At 41.3% G+C, this 22,096-nt stretch overlaps 1 protein-coding gene across 1 annotated transcript; it reads left to right on the top strand.

Annotated features, from left to right (window-relative positions):
* Positions 1 to 3,055: 3,055 nt before the first annotated feature.
* LOC308320123 (phosphatidylserine synthase 2-like) lies at positions 3,056 to 4,486 on the top strand (the record flags this gene model as incomplete). The annotated part of the gene is made up of 1 exon (XM_080770442.1): positions 3,056 to 4,486. One exon carries the CDS (start codon positions 3,056 to 3,058, stop codon positions 4,484 to 4,486), a length of 1,431 nt encoding a protein of 476 aa, XP_080626568.1.
* Between the last annotated feature and the right edge of the window lie 17,610 nt (positions 4,487 to 22,096).

The following is a 22,096-nucleotide window of genomic DNA, read 5'->3' as shown; positions in this document are numbered from 1 at the left end:
GCCTAAACACCTGTTGTTTGAGTGCCTGGCCATTGGTCAAGCTGCAGAGGCGCCACCACTGCTGAGAAACGGTCAGTGTTTTGGTTTTGTAAACATGTACGCCACGCCACGACACCACCGTCATAATAATGACAGACTTAATTTAGGTCTTGGTATAAGTCTGCTGCATGCACTCACGTGTTTTTTAGGCTGGTGTTGTAGGCCTAAACATAGCTCTGGTCCATAGTAGCATTAATGCTTCGATTCTAGCCTAAACATAAACGCCACCCTACACCATGCACCAACATCATAATAATAATAATGAGATACTTTTAGGTCTGCACATATTGTTTTAATTGTTTATTAGGCTACACAGTACAGTACACACGTAAATTCATCTAATTGGTAAAAAGTAGAGAGCAGATTGAGTCAGAAAATGTAACATGTTGGACAAGAAACAGCAAGTTTGTAGCCTAACAATAAGCCACATGGACATATTTGTATAATGTTGGAGTGAGATGTGTTTACATGTAGGCTATAGTCATTTGTACCAGTGCTGTGGGTAAATGGGGCATGTATTGTGCATTATATTGTGTGTAGGCCTATGTTGTGTACTCTGTGTGCACAGCTGCATCTGAGTGTGTAGCAGGGAACAGCACAGGCCAAGCCTGGTTGCATGGTGAAGAAAGCTGCTCTGAGTGAAGCCGGCTGGTCTGGGTCATGGATGATGCTGCAGTACCATTTGCCCAGACGTTAGAAGTTAAAATAGATATGGTGTGGCTGGGGTGTTTGATAATCTTATCAGCTTTACTGACTGACCATCGATTGTATATCCTGGATGGAGGGGAGGTCACATCCTCTGATGCTTTGGACTGTCCGTACCACCCTCTGCAGCTCTTGGTGGTTGTGGGCAGTGAAGTCCCCATACCAGGTAGTGATGAATCAGTGCATGGTGGCTCTGTAGAAGGCCCTATATAGGATCTTAGGCCCATGCCGAACCTCTTCAGCTGCATGAGGTGAAAGAGCTGTTGTTGTGCCTTTTTCACCACATATGGCCAGTTAGTTCATGCCAGGAGTGGTCCTCTGTGATGTGAACCGCTGAGCGCTGAGGAAATGAAAGCTGCTGACTCTCTACAGCAGACACGTTGATAAGATGGTGATGGGGTCAAGTCTCCCTCCCCTCTTCCTGTATTCCACGACCGACCGGTCTTCTTGTTGATGTTGAGAGAGAGGTTCTGGTACAGGGGTCACGAGGGTGACCAAAAGGTAGATTGGCTGGCAAAGGCTGTGCAGGTAGACCACATGACATTACCCTAAAAATATAATAATAATTTAAAAATGTAAAAAAAGCATCTGCCACTTTAAGTAAGGTAACTGCATTGATTGACATCAATTAGGGCCTGTCAGCTCAAACCCACAATGCAATACTTTGTTTTCAAGAGTGTTGTACACAAATGTCAGTAGCATTACACAGTTATACAAAACAGTACCCCGCTATTTTTGTGTTTGTCTTGGCCTCCCTGCACTGGCTTCCTGTGCATTTCAGGGTCCAGTTTAAGGTACAGGTGCTCAATGTTGTTGTCTACACCTCCCAGCCTTGTTTATGCAGGCTTACATGCACCTCCGTAAAGAATGGAAAACAAGATGAGCACAAAAAGCAGGCTAATTCCGTTCCATTATATATAAGACAGCAGCAGAAGGAACGCGTGGCTTTGTGTGTGCCCCCCTGTGACGGGATGTGGCAGCCAAGTCTATCGACTTTTTACGAAACAGTTTATTCTGTGCAAACTTTCAGGCCAAGTCAATGGCAAAATACATTTACTATGACGTAGTAGGTGCCACAGTAAACTATGACGTAGGGGCTGCCACATAAAAGGCACCGCTCACTTCATTTTCTTGCCAAACTATTATTATTTGCCAACTAGCCTACTATTGGTTACATTGGTGACTGGTTTGATTGATTTTCACCTGTAATATTAAATTTGTCCATAGGAGGGGGACAAAGTCCACAGTATAAAAGCAATTTGGAGTCCACAGTCATTTAATCACATTAGTGACCAACTGACCAATGGTGTTGGAATGTATGCTAAATAAGTAACGAGAAAGGTGGTAACTAGAACGGTGCGCTCAGTAGAGGTCCTCCTATCTGTCTTTCTGGGGAATGTAAATGTTATGGCAATGTTTTGGGGTTGTCCGTGTATATGAAACATCACATACCCATGTGAAACGAGGGGCGCTCTTGTCATCGTACATCAATTTATGTTAGTGGACATTTGACATTGCTAGTGGTCCCTTATTGTCCAAGCGCTCCCACCAACATGTGATTCGTTAGCCAATTTTCTTGTTTATATATGACATGGCGTTGAATGTTTTTGATGTTTAATCATATCAAGTCATATTTAGTGGAATTATCAGCTCTTATCATCATACATCATCATAGATCATCTCATACTGGCCAATCAGAATGCCTGTTGCCTTTGATTGGTTGGCTGATTTGTTCGTTTACATATGACGTACATTTTCCCTTCAATGTCAATGGTGTTTAATGTTAATTTATGTCATATTTAGGGGAATTCTGACGTCATTTCTCCATTCATTGTCAATGGCAAATATTGAGACGGGCGGGGACAAAAGCTGTTTATAGAAGGGGCTAGCACCCCTTAAAAATCACACTTGTGTGAAGTGATGGGTGCTCTTATCATCATACATCATCATACATGACATTCTGTGCTCAGCCAATCAGCTGCGCAGTGAGCACATTTCGTGACATATGTGGATGACGTGACAAATTTGAGTTTCAAAGTTATATATAAGAAGGGAGGGACAGTAAGTTGAGAGTCAGAGATAGGTTGCGCAAGTTGGCAGCTAGAGTGCATTTCTAGATTTATATGTTTTATAAAACTTTATTTGATACATTTGTCGTCATAGATACGTATGTCATGTATACATAAATGACTGACTAAACCCCTCCTCGAGTAAGTGACATAATTTCTCACGCTCAGTCTAATATTGCCCTCTTAATCTCAAAGGCTATTTGAGTGAATAAAGCATTAAATGAAATGCAATAAAGACAGCGATGAAAGACTCATATCTGTTCCTATCAGAAAACCAAAACAAGATTAACTTGTCTGTGGAAATATCGGTGGCCGCCGGGCAAAGGTCTGTGGATCACAGTTTACGGAGAAAAGCCAAGCAGATGAAACGGCTGACTGCCATGGAGAATCTGACGAGGAGGAATACAGAATCTGAAGTAGAAGACGATGGAACAAACACGTTTTTCTGGCGTGCTCATACAGTAACAGTGTTGTTTATTCTGACATGTGTTCTTGTGTATGCGACTCTGCTGGATGATACACCACACGACACAACTTATAATATCAAGAGAGGTATTGTTGCCAGTATTCTGGTGTTTCTGTGTTTTGGCGTGACCCAGGCCAAAGATGGACCCTTCACCAGACCTCACCCAGCCTATTGGAGATTCTGGTTGTGTGTGTCAGTTGTTTATGAACTGTTTCTCATCTTCATCCTTTTTCAAACGGCACATGATGGCAGAGGGTTTATGAAGTTCATTGATCCGAAACTGGGAGTTCCACTGCCGGAGAAAGATTATGGAGGCAACTGTCTCATCTATGACTCTGCAAGCCCCTCTGACCCCTTCCACAACGTCTGGGACAAGATGGATGGCTTTGTCCCCGCCCACTTTCTGGGTTGGTACATCAAGACCTTGATGATTCGTGATTGGTGGATGTGTATGATTATCTCTGTCATGTTTGAGTTTCTGGAGTACAGTCTGGAACATCAGCTACCAAACTTCTCTGAGTGCTGGTGGGACCACTGGATAATGGACGTACTGGTTTGTAACGGTTTGGGTATATACTATGGTATGAAGACTCTCAGCTGGTTGTCTTTGAAAACATACCAGTGGCAGGGACTCTGGAACATTCCTACATACACGGGTATGATTAAGCGCATTGCATTCCAGTTCACCCCATACAGCTGGGTGAAGTTTGAATGGAAGCCAGCATCAAACCTGCCACGTTGGTTGGCTGTTCTAGGAATTATCTTTATGTTCCTGTTGGCAGAGTTGAACACGTTCTACCTGAAGTTCGTCTTGTGGATGCCTCCAGAGCACTACCTGATTCTTCTGAGACTGGTGTTCTTAGTTAACGTGGGAGGCGTGGCCATGAGGGAGGTCTACGACTTCATGGACGAGCCAGGGTTCTGTAAAAAGCTGGGACAGCAGGCATGGCTAGTGGTGGCCATCATCGTCACAGAGTTCCTCATCGTGGTGAAGTACGACCCAATCACCATCATGCTTCCCATACCATTCTTCGTCGTTCAGTGCTGGCTGCTGGGAATCGTCCTCATCGTCACCTGGACAATCTGGAGATTCTTCATACGTGACATCACACTCCGCCACATAGAGACCCGACATCGCAAACAGGAAGTCCCTGGAGACCGGGAACAGCCCCTTGGCAACCGTAACTCGGCAACCCCGTCACAGTGAACTCGACGTCACCTCTGATGAGCAGGAAGTCTCTGAGGGTGGAGAAAGGAACTTTTTTCCCCGCTGTCGGTAGAATTATAGACACCTAGGTGCCTCATTCACCGCTGCAGTTCATTGGAGTGACCTGTATCACGGCTGCCATATATGGCACACTGCCACAAAGTGACTACTGGCCAATCACAGCGTGTCTTTCCAGGGACTTGCAAGAATCTAGGGTCTGTTTGAATAAACAAGTGACCAGAGGGCACACCAGTGTGCTCAGTGCCTACAGTATATCCGAACGCACCCTGGGTTACGAAAAGACCCTTCTCTGAAATGACACCCGAGATACAAACGCCCAGAGCCAGAGGAGCCATTAGGCCTAAGAAGACCCGGAATATTTCAAATCGGCCCACTCTGAATCACACACTGAAGATCCTAAACAATGCAGAGTCAAAAGTTATTTTAATTTAGACCCATACGTGATGGCACAAATGGCACAAGTTTCCCCCCCGCCAAATTAGATACAAATTAATCGATTGACTTCAGACTCGGTTGTGTGTCACCAAGGTTCAACAGCTCCTTGGTGGTATTGCATAACCTGAAGGGTGTGTGTTCCCAAAGGAGTACACTTCTGTGTGCCTTATGAAAAGTTGCACCATATGTCATATAAAGGCTATTTCCCCTAAATTCTAGGTATTTCACGTTGTGTTTTCATTGATTGATTGATTTATTTATTTGACAGTTTGCAGAATTTGCAGAAGTTTGCAGAATTACAGTACATTTCAAGTACAACTCAATACAAAAACTGTTAACTGTGAGTGGACGTCACCATAAAGAATTACACTTGTTTACAATAGGGCCCACCATTTTCAATTCATCAAAACATTTAGAGACCTACGAATATACACTACTATATAGTCAAAACAGGAAATCATCATAGGAGGTAAAAAGAGAAAAGAAACACATACAGTGAGGGGGAAAAGGGGTGGGTGGGGATTGTAATGTTGTAATGTTGTACACACACACACACACACACACACACACACACACACACACACACACACACACACACACACTAGCTTAAATATTCATACAGTTAGACATTTGACAAAGGTTTGGTTCTCAATGTCAGGTCTGGGGACCACCAGGGGTCCCTTACAAGTCTGTAGGCTGAGAGTGTATTTTTGAGTGAATTCATGTCAGATCCACAATCCTGCCATACCTTCATCATCAATATGACATCATTGATCCTCAGGGAAGCCACATTGTCTTGTTTTAATAGTTGTGACACTTGTATAAATGTCGTGGGACGCAAAGAGGGGTGTTCTTCAAATCTTCCGCACCTTAAATTTCTGCCGGAAAAGTAACCAATAACACATTTACTTGTATGATTACAATATGAAAGTGATGTGATTCAACTGTTACTTTATGTGATAGAAGTACAGCCTTATCTGACTTTTGTCAAATTGTTCTATGCAATAGTTCATTACAATATAAAGCATTACTTTGGTTTCAGTGAATCTTTGTTGATTGAAGAGAATGCTCTCCTTTTGCAGACATCAAGAACTAATGCAGCAATCTTGAAGCAGGGACATTCTTATCAGGTGACTACATCTTCTGGTCCAGCCTAGGAATAGTATTAGAAAGTTTAGCAACACACATAATCATATTTCTGTCGCATTTTTGCAACAGATGAGCAATTCATTTTATTGTTGTCCAGCATGGCGTCAATCTTACTGTATGCCAGGTAATACTACATTAATGCTTCTAAGACTATATTGGGGGACATAATTTGTATTCAACTATTCATATAGAAACAAATTATATAACTAGTACATCTGCAGCAGTTGGAGGCGGTCTCCCTACTCTTCCATTTAAACATTTCAACCCTGGTGTTTTGTAGCTCACCTGCTGGTTGGCAATGTCTACTAAGTTATTGATTGGACACTAGATGCACCTCCATCATTGTAGTGTAGCCATGTTTTCAAATATGTCTGTCGGGAGAGGGAGACAGCTGACATAATTTACTCATTATACCTATTCATTTACATTACAGTACTCGACTGGTATAGTGAAATATTCAGAATCTCAAATTAGAGACAATTCAATATTATTTGACAGAGTTTAGATTAATTTGTAGGATGTGGAATAACTTTTCATTGCTTTTTTAGGAGCTTCCCGATCTTTGAATCCATCCATCCATCCGGAATCGGGTCACGGAGGTAACAGTTCCAGCAGAGAATCAGAGTTCTCCCTTTCCTAATGCGTCCCACTGAGGAGCCCGAGGCATGCCCAGACCCGAGGCCTGCCCATACCCCCATCTGGTCCTTGGTCAGCTTGGAATCACTGAAGCCAAATTTGGTAAGCACTCATTTTTACATGATGTTCAAACACAAGGGGGTGCAATCTTTCCATCTATGATATTTGAAGAAAGTCTTTTCTGAGGGGTAGATGAGAGCTGAGAAGTTGATATTATATTACACTTGCAGGTGATTATTTAAAGACAATCCTAGAATTTGTATAATAAATAAAAGGTATTTGTGTTGTTGCAGCTCTATGTCATGACAGAGTCAGGGTGAGCAGGAAAACATCCTCTTACTGTAGAAAACGGAGAAATTAGAGAAATAAATAACATCAACGTGTGCAGAGCAAAGTAAAGAAAATATGATGGCTTCCTATTTGCTCTGCTTGTCATTGTCAATCTATTAACAAAGTAAGTGAATTGTAATATTTGCAACGTAACCATCCATCTCTTTCTATGCCTTTAGAATGCTCAATATTTGAGTGGGGGTACCATTAAGTGGGGATACATAAATAAGTCAGAAACAACATTGGTCATTTGAACCCTCAAACAGAAATGGTAATTTCTGCTCTAATATGTGTCATAAAAGCCTCACCAAGCCCCTTAATTATGCCTCCGTGAAAAGACGTGCTATGCACAATAAAAACTGTGTCAATTAGTATGCAGAACAATGCTTAACATATCAGAAAATTAATCTACACAGCACTTATTAAAAGTTTCTTTCACCGAATAACTAGGGCAAGCCAGCAGAGAATGGTATTGTATGTGGTCTAGTTCATTGTAAATTACTCCTTTGTTAACACTAAGAAAAGCAATTAAAACAGGGATTTGAGTGTGGTCTTATTCTCCACAAACCTGTCATTGGTTCATGCTGAAAAATCCTTGTGCCTGCTTCTCTTTTGAATTGAAGCTCGGTCTCATTTATTCTGCGCCTTTGAGTAAATGTGATTCAAGAAGGATAAAGTATTGGGAGATTGGGTGTTCTGGAATGATTCTTGCCAAAGGATGTCCTGTTTATCCATGTTATTGTTAGAGAGGAGATAAGTCTCTCTGATATCTCAGTGCTATTAATGATGAAGGATCTGAACACTACCCATGGCTTTTCCTTTACATTCTGTGGCTTGTATCATGTACTTGGACTTTAGTCTTTTTGTCCATGCATTTTCATTTTTAGAAAAATACAAAAAATTGCAGTTTTGGAGACAAGAACATACATGTTTTCATTGCCATTGAATGTCATACTTTTTTTGGTTGGTGGATGAGCAAGGGGGCGTTTATTGATGAGAGAAAGGAAAGGTGGGAAGGAACATAGCCTCATTTATGTGGTACCTTTACCAGGTGAGCCACTATGGTGCCCTCATGCCTTTAATATTTAGTTATATCTTAGCAGTACTACCCAGTACTAATAGACAGTACTATCCTTTTTTCATAAGCTGTGAGGAATTAACACAATTTATCTTTTTGCTGTGTGGGCCTGTTAACACAAGCGGTAGGCCTATCCTTTTTACTCCCTTTATACATCAGTATGCTATGCTATCAATATCAACCAGCCTAAATTCACCGTAGAATCTTAATGGCAAGAATAACACTCTATTCTATTGTGATGTTTAACAAGGGCTCTGGTTTGATCATTGTTACCAATGCAGCTTACTGTTCCCAGCTAAATGTCAGCACCCTACTCATGGTGAGAGCTGCCCTGGAGGCAGGAGACAACGGCTCATTTCCCTAAAACACACTCTTTTAATTAAACAAACGAGCATAAAAAAGGAGAGGAAAGGAAAAGAGACAGTCCCATAATTCCCCTGTGAGGAGCAGTTCATTAATATGTAGAGACCCCGTGGGTTTACAGACAATTTCTCCTGTTGTACCCCTGCCTGCACCGGTAACGAGGCAACTGTGGCTCAGTCAGAGCATGGCTGCATGAGAGCATGCTGCTGGTTCTTGAAGTTTCCTAACTATTGTACACTAGTGTACACTATTGTACACTAGTAGCATTACAGATGTACAGTATATGATTCCAAGATTAATCCCTCTCTATTTTCTATTTAGCTCATACTGTAGCCTACCTGTTAATGCTTTCTGATGTGTGCGCTGGTGCAGACTGGTGCAGACTCACTAGGAGAGAGACAAAGTCTATGGACAAACAATTCTCAAGTAATATGTTCAAATCTCCAAATTACGCACACTTCCATGTTATGAAATCCATTTTTATGTTCTAGTTCTGTGATTCCATCTGTGTTTTCCCACATTGAGGATAGATGCTATTTTGTTTTTTATGGTGTCTAAACCGGGACGGAATGGGTTGGTTTGTGGTTTGAGGTTGGCCTTGTGAATGTCAGACATGGCGGGTTTGAAGTTTGGAAGCAGTGTGTGTGAACACAGTTAGTCAGTGCTGATAGAATGTAGCACTGGGCATAACATTTTCAAACTCTGTGGAGAGAATTACAGTTTATCACTCATGATGACACCCCTGTGTGGAAGTAAAGGCTTTAACCCTGTAAAACCAGGATTAATTTCTACTTGCAAAAAAGAGATTTCAACCTTACTACTATGTTTTACTACTAGGACTCATCAGAGGAAATTATGTAAAAAATGTATTATTATTTTTTGCAAATTCTATGCAGATTTATAATAATTATTATAATAATAATAAATTAATAATTTACATTTGGGGGATATCTTTCACAATAATTAATAAAACATTCGTTCTAGACATTCTAATTCTTACTTTTATCAGGGTTGAAGGTCAAAGGTCATAGGTAAAAAAGTCCAGAGACTTTTAATTTGTGTGAATTTCATCCTCTGTGCCTGGGGGGTATTTATACGCAAATATCATGACCAATGGCATTGCAATGACATTGCAATGAACATCAATGATGACGTTTAGGTGAAAAAAGAACATTAAAAAAAATATATATATATTAATTAATTTAATTAATTAATTAATTAAAATATGTTGTAGTATTGCAACGCTGGGTGTTACAGGGTTTTAAGTAGGTTTTCTTTGGAATCCATAATTTCTAATCAGTTATCCTTGCAATACAAGTGATTTGGCAGGCTATTGTGAACACAATTTCTATTTGTTCTTCTCCCAATAACCTGCTTGCAAAAATGCTTACATTTACAGAGTATACTGCAAGCCTCTTGCAAAAAACGGGTATCATAATGTAGCCAATAAACTCATTTTAATCTTCCAGCTTTTCGGATCAACAAAATATTTTGTTTCTAATCAAAGCGAGCTGTTGTGGTTGGATGTGAGTCCTTTAGGCTTGTTGTTTCCTTTGCAGTCATGGTGTTGCTTGTCACTTAATTGATGGAGAAAGTACATCAGAATGTTATGGATCGTGGGTGTTATCTACTGTCTAGCATCGCCTCGTCACCACAGAACTCATTTCTCACGTTGGCTTCAGGGCCTGGGAGAGCTTCTCTTTCCTTCCAACCCCTCAGAAGTCAGGTGGCCCTCAGCCATTCCAGCTGTCTGTCGGGTGTCATTCTAAATCATCGTCTGTACAGGGGTGTAAAGACAATCACACAGTTTTACATGCTACATTTACCTTTAATCGAGGGTAAATCACACGCAGACGACCCCCAAATACGCATTTCTAGTAACACTTCTGTGCATGTGTAATTAGCACAGTAAATCTCCTAATTAGCTTGTTGCGTTGTCAGTGGTTATGGCGGCATTCGGGGCAGCAGAGAATGAGACGGGAGGGGGTGGGGCCCCGGCAGATGGCATCTTGCATGTTGTTCTTCAGGCATCATCGTGTGTGTGTGTGTGTGTGTGTGTGGGGGGGGGGGGGGGGGGGTTGTTGTGTCAGACGCTCCACTGTCAGGCCACTGCCAGAAGCCCCCACTCACCCCCAGCAGCCAGAGAGGCAGAAGTTAAGAATAGAGGAAGTCTTGTCACATTGCATGTAGAACGCGTCCTATGTTCTGGGGGTGATACACACAAGGGCGTATTTGAAACAAACAACTGCTGCTCGGGTATGCCCCCCCCTCCCACACACACCCTAGCTATTGGTCCCTGTTGGTCAGATCCTGTCACCTTTGGTACCCTGTGTAGTTGAGCTTCAACACCGAGTTGACATAATCCATTGTGTATCCTGGGTCTCTTTCATTAGGTTGATTGTATTAGTGTGAGAAAGCAGCACCGCTGGATTAGATGACATGTTATAAATGCATGTCAGAATGTTGTCAAATCTTCACTTTCCCACTTTTTATAAAATTTGTCAGGGGACCATTGACAAGAATATTTTAATGATCTGACCATGACCTCTTCATGCATCTTTCATAAAGCCAGACGAGACAGCCAATGGCAAAACATTTTCAATTGAAAATCCTGTGTGTGTGTGTGTGTGTGTGTGTGTGTGTGTGTGTGTGTGTGTGTGTGTGTGTGTGTGTGTGTGTGTGTGTGTGTGTGTGTGTGTGTGTGTGTGTGTGTGTGTGTGTGTGTGTGTGTGTGTGTGTGTGTGTGTGTGTGTGTGTGTGTGTGTGTGTGTGTGTGTGTGTGTGTGTGTGTGTGTGTGTGTGTGTGTGTGTGTGTGTGTGTGCGCGCGCGCAATTGCTTGCATGCATGCATGCGTGTGTCTAGTCTTCCTCAGGGCTTGGTCCAGCACACTGTTTTCAGCATACAGCCATACTTTTCTGGTTAGATCTTGATGTGCACAATGCTCCAGGTCATTGAATCTGGATGGGTAAAGCAGCTGTAGAAGTCTACTTCAATTCAAACCAATATTGAAACGCACACAGTCACCCAATTAGCAACTTTGATCCTGGTAACCCGATTGGTTATGTCATTATAGGCGAATATTAGAATAAAAATCTCATTTTTTGACAAAATATTACTTGGACGGAGGCAGCTGCCCTAAGTTACAGCTTAGCCCAACTCAAATATTGTTCTGACACAGAACAAAGGGGGAGTTTCAGAGACTTATCCTCCTCCAGATGTTGAACTTGATTTGAAAAGAAGGGGATCGAGAAGGGCGGGGGTGGCAGGGGTGGGTATGGGGGGGGGGGGGGGGGATACACAGCGGCAGCTGCTGCATTAAAGGAATCGTCAAGGAATGTTCCTTTATGTCTTACGGTGAGAGAAATACATTTTGGGCACACACTACAAATACTGTTGTGGTTGATGGAATACTCACTGGGTGTTCTTATTATTTTCTTTAGAATCGGCCCCCTCAGTCACCTCAGTTTTTAACAGTCAGCCCAAACATATGTTGTTATATTTTTGACACAGTGGGCTATTAAAAAAATCACCACCACTTACTGTTTCTCGTATGCTTTCTGCACCTAAAATATAGGATCAAAGAAGATTCATCGCATTAAACAATATTAACAGATAGCTGCTCATTACATAGAAAGCAACAAACTCTGGGGTGAAATTGAAGTGGCACTTTTGTGTGGTCTGCATGTTGTGTTCGCTCCTCGTTAACAGGGATGAAGCCGTTTGTGCCACAATCTGCTGCCATACATTTGATTTGCCTTTTACCCAGAGCTAGCTGAGGACAGCAGGCTTTTCACAGTAACACCATACATGGCAAAACTGCATTGAAGTTTTCAGTCTACATTATCTTCTGTACTTTTTTCAGTGATCTAATTTGGATCCATTTCCTTTGGAATTATTATGTTCAAAATGTTGATTACAGTCATATATTCATAACTATTGTTATAGGAAAAAATATTTCATTCGAAAAACTTATTTTGGAAACACTTTTAGGTGATATGTCAATTTGTGAACGGTTGAAATTGCACAGTGTCAAGCGTCTACCCAGACATGAGCCTTTGTCAAAATGTGCACACAATTTGAGGATGAAACTGTCCTATATATTTTTGATTTACATTTAATTAAATAACACCCAGTGATAGAAAAAGATATAGTTACTTTCAATTAAAGAGCCTTGATTGAAAAAGGTCATTTCAAAAACTAAATTTTCTATTAGAAATTCAATTACCTTCCAGAGAAAAAGAATGAAGAAGGGAGGTTCCACTGAATGTAACTCTTCATAATGGACCCCTGGAATGTAATAGGTCGACCAATTAACTATTTTTTAATCCGATTTAGGTGATAGATTTTATGATCTTTGTTCACAATATCAATTACACTGAGCGCTTTGTATGGGCAATGTTCATAATGGAGTGATGGCGTAGGAGGAAAGGACCCTTGACTAATTAATGCATCCCTAACCAGCTTTCAATTATAACACAAATTATACGCTATAATACATTTGTAGGTCATAAATCCAAAGTCATGTTCAATATATTAGTTCTTTATAGTAAACTTGTCTAAATTTGACATTTAGAATCTTAAAACATAGTGTTAATTGTGCTCATACTGTAAATGTGGTTTCACAATGATGATGAATTAGTTTTCATGTCACTGACTGGTCAGATGGTGCTTTAGCGTCATTCAGACCACTGATATTTTTCTCTAATACCGGCATAATGCATGCTAGCCAATTTTTGCCAATAAATTGGGCTTAAAGCGACTTTGTCAGGTGAATCTCTGCTCCTTCTGGTGACTTTTACAGTTTTGACAGATATCAATCAATCCAGCAGATGAGGTCAGCTGTTTTAATGTGCTCACACTGCATTCTGGGAAATGAATATTCAGCAGTATGATAGCGCTTTGCTGTTTATGCACAATGAAGAGATTAATTTGCTGGCGCCATTACTATTTTTTTTTTTACCCCAGCTGCATCCGCTAGCCAGACCATGACCAGTGTACTGGATCCTGCAAAGAAAAAGCTATGAAAGCAAACATTTGGATTCTGCCTTTCAAGCCTTTTCATGGGTTTGCCCAGGACGGCTTGACTGCTTGTTCCTTTTCAGCGATGTCCTACACAACACTCGTGTTTACAATAATTTAGACCCAGGAGCTGTCCAGTGTGTCCACTATGCACTTAAAAAGATTATTCCAAAATAGTTTGAACTACACACTGAGAAAGATCAACCACAATGAAACCTAGCGTCCCTATTTTGGGCATGCATAATGGGCAAATAGTCTGTGAAGATACAAATTACAAGCTCATACCACATCGCAATGCAGCGCGTTTGAGCTCCTACATTGGCTTTATAGGTGTTTGCCTTGCAGATGAGCTTGATGTAGTAAGATATTTGTTTTAGAGGAAAAAAAGGCAGATGGTAGTGGTACATATGATATAGCCATGTTCATATGGAGCAGGCTCAGTGGCCGCTTAGTCTGAGTCTGAGACTGGGAGGTTCGGGTTTCAATCCCCGGCTGGTTGATACCAATGACTCTGCAAAATGGGACCCAATGCCTCCCTGCTTGGCACTCGGCATCAAGGGTTGGTTTGGGGTCAGTCTCTGCAACATACTAGTGCCATGTCCAGGAGGTGACGGTGTACTTGTACATCATGTCCAGGGGGTGTACTTGTACATCAATCTGCCTCATGCTACAGAAACAGTAAGCAAGTAAGCAAGGCTTACTTACTTTTGTGGATATCTGGATATCTCCATATGAACATGAGTTTCACTGTCTTGATCAAGGGTCCAGAACTCCAGATTGTTTTACAGCGGTTGGACACTTTTATGTACCTACATTTGTATTACATTCATCTTGAATCATGTCAATAAGTCTGAGATGACAATTTAATGCACCATATCTAGAGTAGACTGCAATGTTCTGATCAAACAGTTGTCTTCATCCAAGGTGAAACTTTGTCCTGAGCTTAAAAGATGTCAGCATTTTATCTCCAGCAGGGGGCAATATTAACTAGAGTGGCCACCCTGTTCCTTCTACTAAGGGAAGAAAGGTTATCTAGGTTTAAGGTTAGCATTTGTTTCATCAAACACCATCAGAAATAACAGTGTGAATGCCAATTCAAATGTGCTATGTTAAAAGATAATTTGAGGTACACTGCTCTAATGTAAGCAATAAGCATAGGTATCACTAATTAAAAAATCCAAAGATGTTGCTGATTAAACCAAATCAATAAATGAAATAAGAAAGACATTCAGTTCAAATATCTTTCGTAAATGCCTTAAATAATGGTTAACACTGGTATTTGATCAATATGTTCATATGAAATCCAGAGCATATACATGTACAGTGTGAAGAGTTGAGACGAAGAACCATTTATGTCCATACTAATTATCATTGACTCCACAGACATTTCTCAGTTTAAAACAAAAATAGGAAAGTTTCGCAAAATGAATAGAAAAAATACATAGCACCGGTAGTATCAAGTTAGTTGAGTGCACATATGGAGGCTTTTTTATTTTATATCATAAGCACCCATAGTTCACTCCTTCACGAGTAATGAGTGTAGCACACAGACTGGATTATTATCACTGTATTTTCACCTTCAGAGGCGATGTAAAAGTTATTCTGAAATAATAAAACAAAGAAAGATGAATAGACCAACAGCCAAAATGTCACCATCTTTAAGGCCACAATACAGGGACAAGAGTTTGTGGAAAAACGGGTCATTTAGAATTTTGATAACATTTTGACAAAATAGGGAGAATTTTGAAATGTTTTTCCCTAAAAGACATGCCCAAAATAATAGTCTCGTGTAGCCAGACAACTATTCCACAATCTCCGAATGCTATATAGAGTCTGGAACTACACGAAATCCGAGTAATGAAGGTGCCATCTCCGTTCACGAAAATATATTTTAAAATTAAAATATCTTTACATTTTATTTTTTTATTTCCTTTTCTGCTAAGCAACAAGCTATATGCTTAGGTGATTTCTATTTATATTTGGATACATTTGCGTGACTGTAAAGACGAAACGGAAGTGGGGAGGAGTCTCCATTTTCGCTTTATATTTTTCTCATGATAGATCTTCCGTTGCTCCAGACTGTATGACGGAAGCATTTGAAAATTGCATGAGGCAACAGTCTGGCATCCCGAGACTACCAAAATAGGGACACCAGGGTTAAAAGTTGTTAATAGCCTGCTATGTTGCCAACTTTGATTGTGACTGATTGACCCATCCTCATGCTTTCCCTGTAATAATCTGCTTCTCATTTTTGTTTAAACCTACTAGCTGTTTTTTGCCAGGCCGGCTGTCTTTCAGAGTTAAGTTGTGGAGGGAGATTAAGTCTGGCCGCATGCGCTCAACTGTGTGGGCAAATATGTCTGCATGTGTGCGTCTGCACTCTGCACGCCTGTGCATGTGTGTGTGAGAGAGAGAGAGAGAGAGAGAGAGAGAAAGATAGTGCAGGGTTGGGGCGGCAGCTGGCCGTGGCTTTTTTTTCTCTGCGCTCCCGCCTTGGGGAGCCCCCACTCCAGCTGTGATTGATGCGCTCCTGTTGCTGACCGTGCGGAGGCCAGAGCACGGGGACCCGCTGAGGCTGATGTTTATTTGTGGTCAGAAACCGCCTCGGTCAGGGGGCCCCGGTCGTCAAACATCTTAATCCTCACAAACACAGCTCTGGGTCTGATTTTCTCCTCGGGAAGGACACATCAAGTTCTGTTTTTATTGTCGCCTACAGTACACTTGATGTAAATCTCTCTTGATTATAGTCTCAGTTCTTTTGTTTGATTTTTTTTTTAATCCGTGTGTAGAGCATTTTGGTTAGAGTTTTTGCGCAATGTTTCCTGCTGAGAAATGAGCTCATCAGCATGTTTTCTTTTTTAGATTTTTTTTGCTGAGTTTGACACATAAACCATATGAACTGTAGCCTTTCTATTCTGTCTACAAGCTCACAATGCTTCACATTGCGACACATTGTGGAGCTTGTAGATTGCCTAGTTTCGGCAAAGTAATTTGGTCGAGGGAAAATAAGACGGGGCCAAGTACAGACCCCTGGGGGTCCCCAGGCAACGAAGTAGCCTAGTAGGCCTACATATGGCTTAAATCGTTCTAAAATATTTGGTTGGGTTTTGTTCGTCAACAAATAATTTGAGGTAGGCCTAGCAGTGTCTAAAATAAAAAGATGAATGAGGATATACAGACAGAAGTTGTTGAGTGCCACATGCACTCATGTCTCTTTGATCACGGTGGACTTGGGTTTTCAGTGCCGAATGAAAAATGGTTTTTGTATGTGACATTGTGGAGCACTTCAAGGAAATGATCGGTCAAAGTGCAATCAACAGGCAGCGCCAAAGCTCCATGCTTAAGTCCCTCGGGGGCTATAAAGGTAATACCACAGAGATGTGCAGTCACAGGACGAGTAGCTCACTGGATGAGGACTGCAGGTCGCTTTTGTTTGAACCGAGACGCCAGTTGTGTTCACATGGAGGAAATTGGCACTGGAATGAAGGCAGACAACATGCTTTATCATCTTTATGAAAGAAAAACAATGTATGGAAGGGATATTCATGCTCGAATATGGATTTACCTCATAAGACTGGGCCTTATATAGGCCTACACTGCATTTCCTCAATAATAGCATAATTTCACATGACATTTTAATCACATTAACACTAGCGTCCCTATTCTGGGCATGTCAAAATAGGCGAACATTCTGTAAAAAATGGCAAAATGTGGTGAAAATAGCAGCTCTGTAAGCACGTTGTGACCTTGTACCATGGCTATTTTCAGCTAAGAGATTTATGTAGAGGGGGGAAAAAGGAGGGAACCAAGTACAGTATAGATATCTGGGGGGGGGGGGGGGGGGGGTTAAGTGGTAAAACAAAACAAAAGGGGGAAGGGGATTAACATCATTAGCTCCTGCTTCACAATAGTAAGCCAATAAAGCCATCCGTTCTTTCCAGTTCAGTTTTATGATTGTATTTGACAGGGCTTTCCGTGGAGGTTGGTTGGTGTGTGCAAGCCAGTGGCACAAAGCTCTACACATCATACTGTGTCCAGCAGCTGGCTGAATGTAGACCCTCTCTGTCTCCCCGCAGCACGTCTACAGGGATGTTTGTTTATGTACGGATCCGCCTCCCCTCTTCGCGTTCCCGCCCAAACACAGGTTAGTGGGCGACTTTTAAAATTAACGACCCCTAAAGATATACAAGCTCTCAAGGTTAAAGCCGTGATATATGATTTCATGCTGTAATTGCAGTTCCACACGTCGTTCTTACACAGACCAAGAGAAACATGTGGCTTCCTTTGGTCTCTTTCTTGTGGTTGCGTTGCTGTGCTGCGATGCAACACAGAGAATGAACTCGTCCATACAGTGAGTTTGTTTTGCATGGATCACAGAGGTTCTCGGTTGATGAACGATGCTAATGTTCAACCTGGCCTCCCTATTCTCAGCATGTCCTAATAAAACATCAGATCTACAAGCTCACAATACCTCGCAATACGCTTATAGCTATTTTTGGCAGTAAATGTTATTTTTGAATAAAAAAAGAGAGTGGCTAGTATAGATCCCTTGGGGACTCTGGTCAAAATAGGGTTAATATGGTTAAGATAGTGAAAATAGACAATCTACAAGCTCACACACATTTGTGAGCTTTTAGATTTAGATTGTCTATTTCCATTATTCGTCGTACAATGATGTATTATTGGGCTTAAGTGGTTAAAGTTCCTGCACTGATTCATGCGTCAATGCCACGTGACCATTATATGAATTAAAATTTCTGTTAGACTCAGGTTGTACTACTGTAGGTTCTAGGGCTGCATTGTACTGTGGCAACAGTAGATATAGCCTGCTATAGATTCTTCCTGATTAAGGAATGCTCCCACCTCTCATACCAGCGTCAGACAGTGACACTCCTGCTATGGTCTCAAACATTCAGTGAATTTCCAGGAATACTAAAAACCAACACCCAGCACTTTAAAGTGGATGTGCCCATCTGACGCAAGGGAGGGAGATTGATCTCCCATAATGCTTTGTCTTGATGAGACAATGAAAAATGGCCCTCGCCAGCGACTTGTCAATATCAGGGGCTGGAGATGCACCAATGGTCGTAGGTTCTTATTTAATCTGGTTTTCTTTAAGATGATAGCTCTTGTTACATTTTCACTGCCTGTCTGTCAGCTTGACATTGCAATATTCCCCCACTCCTTGGTTTCCTGGTCGGTTTCATTTATTTCAAAACACCATTTCACACACGGCTGGCTTTAACAAGGCATTATACAGCACTGAGGGAGAGTCTGGGAGATAGAATTGTGACAGATACAACATTTTTTATGATGAAAATACAAAATATTGTAAATAGCAGAGTCTATAAATGTGGCAGAGTTCAGAGGGGGAACTGCTCATATATGTGTACATGTCACTCAGTCTCTCTTCCCCTCTGTCTAACGTCTGGCGACTCTAATCATTTAATGAATATTTATTATTTATCACTTTAACCCTGGCATCCAAATTACAAATTACATGTCATTATAGGTAAAAAAATATATATATAACACTGGCATCCAAATTACGGGCATGTCAATTACGGGCAAGAAATGTCAAATAAATAAAAAATATAACACTCGCATCCCAATTACGGGCATGTCATTTATATAGGCAAATATATATATATATATATATATATATATATATATATATATATATATCGAATGTTATTTTCAAAAATAGGAGCTATATAAGCTCACAACACAAAGCTATGCAACATGATGTGAGCGTGTAGATCAATGTTGAGGTTTTGTGGTTAATGAATACATAATATCCATGTATTCTATTTAGTATGTAACACAAGTCTGAGACTGTTATTTCTACAGGAAATTATATCGTAGCGTAGCGGTCCGGGCACCTAGGCTCTAGCTGTCAGGCTCTAGCTCTAGCCTGACAGCGAGTCGCAGGTTCGAATTCTGTTTCCAGACAACCATTGCTGGGTGTCGCTCCCCGTCTCTCTCCCTCACACCTGTGTGAACTGAACGGTGCAACTATACATTTATTGTTTTAGTTACTGTACTGTAGTGTACTGTGCTCTGTACGGTACTAATTATTTTTGGAAAAAATCTTCGAGAAATGACAGTTACCGTGTGGGGTCCCCGGGGGGTCCCCGGACCATTCAGACTCCAGACTCGTACTATAGTGTAGGCTAGTCTGTGCCACTTGACTTTACTCTGTGCTGTACTCTATTGGCCACTTTAGGTGTTGCTAAACAGTAAACACCATACCCTTGCATAGTCCCCAGTGAATAGGCATTTTGCCCTTCACTGGTAACCCTATTTTGGATTAGTTTTAATTATATGAAGGTATTGTGGGCTGGGCTTTTTACAAAAAAGCCCCCCTTTTAAATACTACACACATACATACATACATACCTACACATACATACATTTCAGAAGGACCCACTTTTAGGCCAGTGCACCAGAGCAAACTCTTGGCTTTTTTTAAACCCTACCCATTTTAACCAAATACATACGACCTTTAAACCAGCCACTGGTTTACATACAACGCAACGGACACACATAGCTGCGTAACTGGAGCAGAGGCACCGCTTTCTAAAGACCTGTGTAGTGTACACTGGCAACTATACGCAGATTGGTGTTTTATATTTGTCAACAATCACTGTGGGGTTAACGCCAACGGTATCGTTTCATGGCCTGGGCCGTGAACCAGACTGGTAACCCAGTCTGGCAGCAACGTGTCCGGAATGGTTGAGAAATGACAGAGTTACCGTGTGGGGATCCCTGTACTGTACTGTACGGTACTGTACTGTACTGTACTGTCTATGATATGTATAGCCTACTGGATTTCGGGTCTAGCACTCCACTGAGAAAACCCATTACTGATGTGCAACATCTTTTCCTTTCTTGTTATTTTCACTATTTTAGAAATGTTTGAAAATGCTTGATATGATGGATTTTAAGAAATATACTGTATATTTCACCTATAATGACTTGCCTAAATTATGACATGGTTAAAGGTTGGCTGATCCTGCGTTCTGCTGTCCACTCTTTGGTGGTAGGGATTTAGGGAAGAAATATTTTTTACAATGGCATGTGTGATGACAGAATCCATGAGAAATTTCAGAGGAAGATTGGGGTGGTGGGGGTTTGGGGGGGAGCAGCAAGCCTTTACTATTTCCCAGTTACATGCATTGTAGCCTGATCTTTTGGTGTAACCACTGTGGCATATTACTATGGGAGGATAGCGACAGTGGGGGGCTGTAGTTCTTGGCGGTACCCTCCACGACGCAGCAGTGGGTGAAACATGCCGTGGCTGACATATCAGTGATGTTTATTAAGAGACAAGTCTATCAGGTCTCATAAGCCAGTTCTTGCAGGCGGCAGATCTTTTGTTTCTTCCGGAGGGTGTCATCAATCTTGCGTGGCTGTGCTCTCCTGGGCGCTTGATGGGAGATCACAGATCCCTCCCTCCCATGGCAATGGGCTCAGTGGTACAGGCAGGTAGACAGTGTACACTACAAACACACACACACACACACACACACACACACACACACACACACACACACACACACACACACACACAGAGAAAGCCCCTACATGCTCTGCAGAGCACACCACCATTCTGGAGGGATGCTATATTGTGGACATGACACTGTAATTCTCTCTCTATTACTAAGAGGGAAGAAGCTTGCCAATGAATTATTGGATATATGTTTTATATTTATGGATTCAACATCATGTTAAATACATTAAATATGTGTTCCCTTTGCCCTGCCATATTACATTATTACAATACAAACAAAGGATACTACTAATCATTAACTATGTATAAAATCTCTTTATATTGGTTGTCTGTATAGGGTTCTTTTAAATACATCTTTATGATAATTTGAAAATTAACATTGTGCTGAACAATTGGCTCTTCCAGTTCCTGAGCTAATTTCTGTGAGCATATTCTATTTTGTAAAATAAAATCCAGACACATGTTCAATCATTCGGGTTCACCATATATTATATATTGGCACACCAATGAGGCTTCACTCTGCATGGCAGACAATACTGGACTTGGTAAATACCATATATCATTGTAAACCTAGCATTACTGTGTTTAAGGAAGTAAATATCCATTTAAATGTTTATATGGTGTGGTCTTGCAGTAGAGTGTCTCTTGGCTGTAATATGAAATTGATATACTTGGCCTGTGGAAACTGCTTGGATAAAAAGTGCCCTCCGCGCCAGCTGAAATGAAATGAAAGTAGATAACGGCATCGACTCTGAGCCTTCTGAAGTGTCATAACTTGTATGTAAATCTCTGTGGCTGGAGCGTAGACCTTCATTAAGTGCGCTTTAGTAGATTTATGAAGTGATCTGTGCAGGAGTCGTTTGTAGACGCTGTACATGGTGCACCCGGACATGATGTATATACTCCACTTGGCTCTGGCTGGACTGTTGAATCTTAAAATGGCCCTGCACAGCCGCCAGAATGCCGCTTGTTTCCACAGCTGTATGGATATCTCCTGTTTCTTCTCTCGACGTACTTTGCCATGTTGACCTTTCACAGGATATATCACCCCTTGGTGCTCCCCTC

The sequence above is a fragment of the Protomyctophum bolini genome (genome assembly GCF_963924005.1).
Source record: "Protomyctophum bolini genome assembly, chromosome: 8".
In the NCBI taxonomy this organism is placed as follows: domain Eukaryota; kingdom Metazoa; phylum Chordata; class Actinopteri; order Myctophiformes; family Myctophidae; genus Protomyctophum; species Protomyctophum bolini.
Note: the sequence above shows the minus strand (reverse complement) of the source record. Positions and strands in the feature narration are given on the sequence as shown.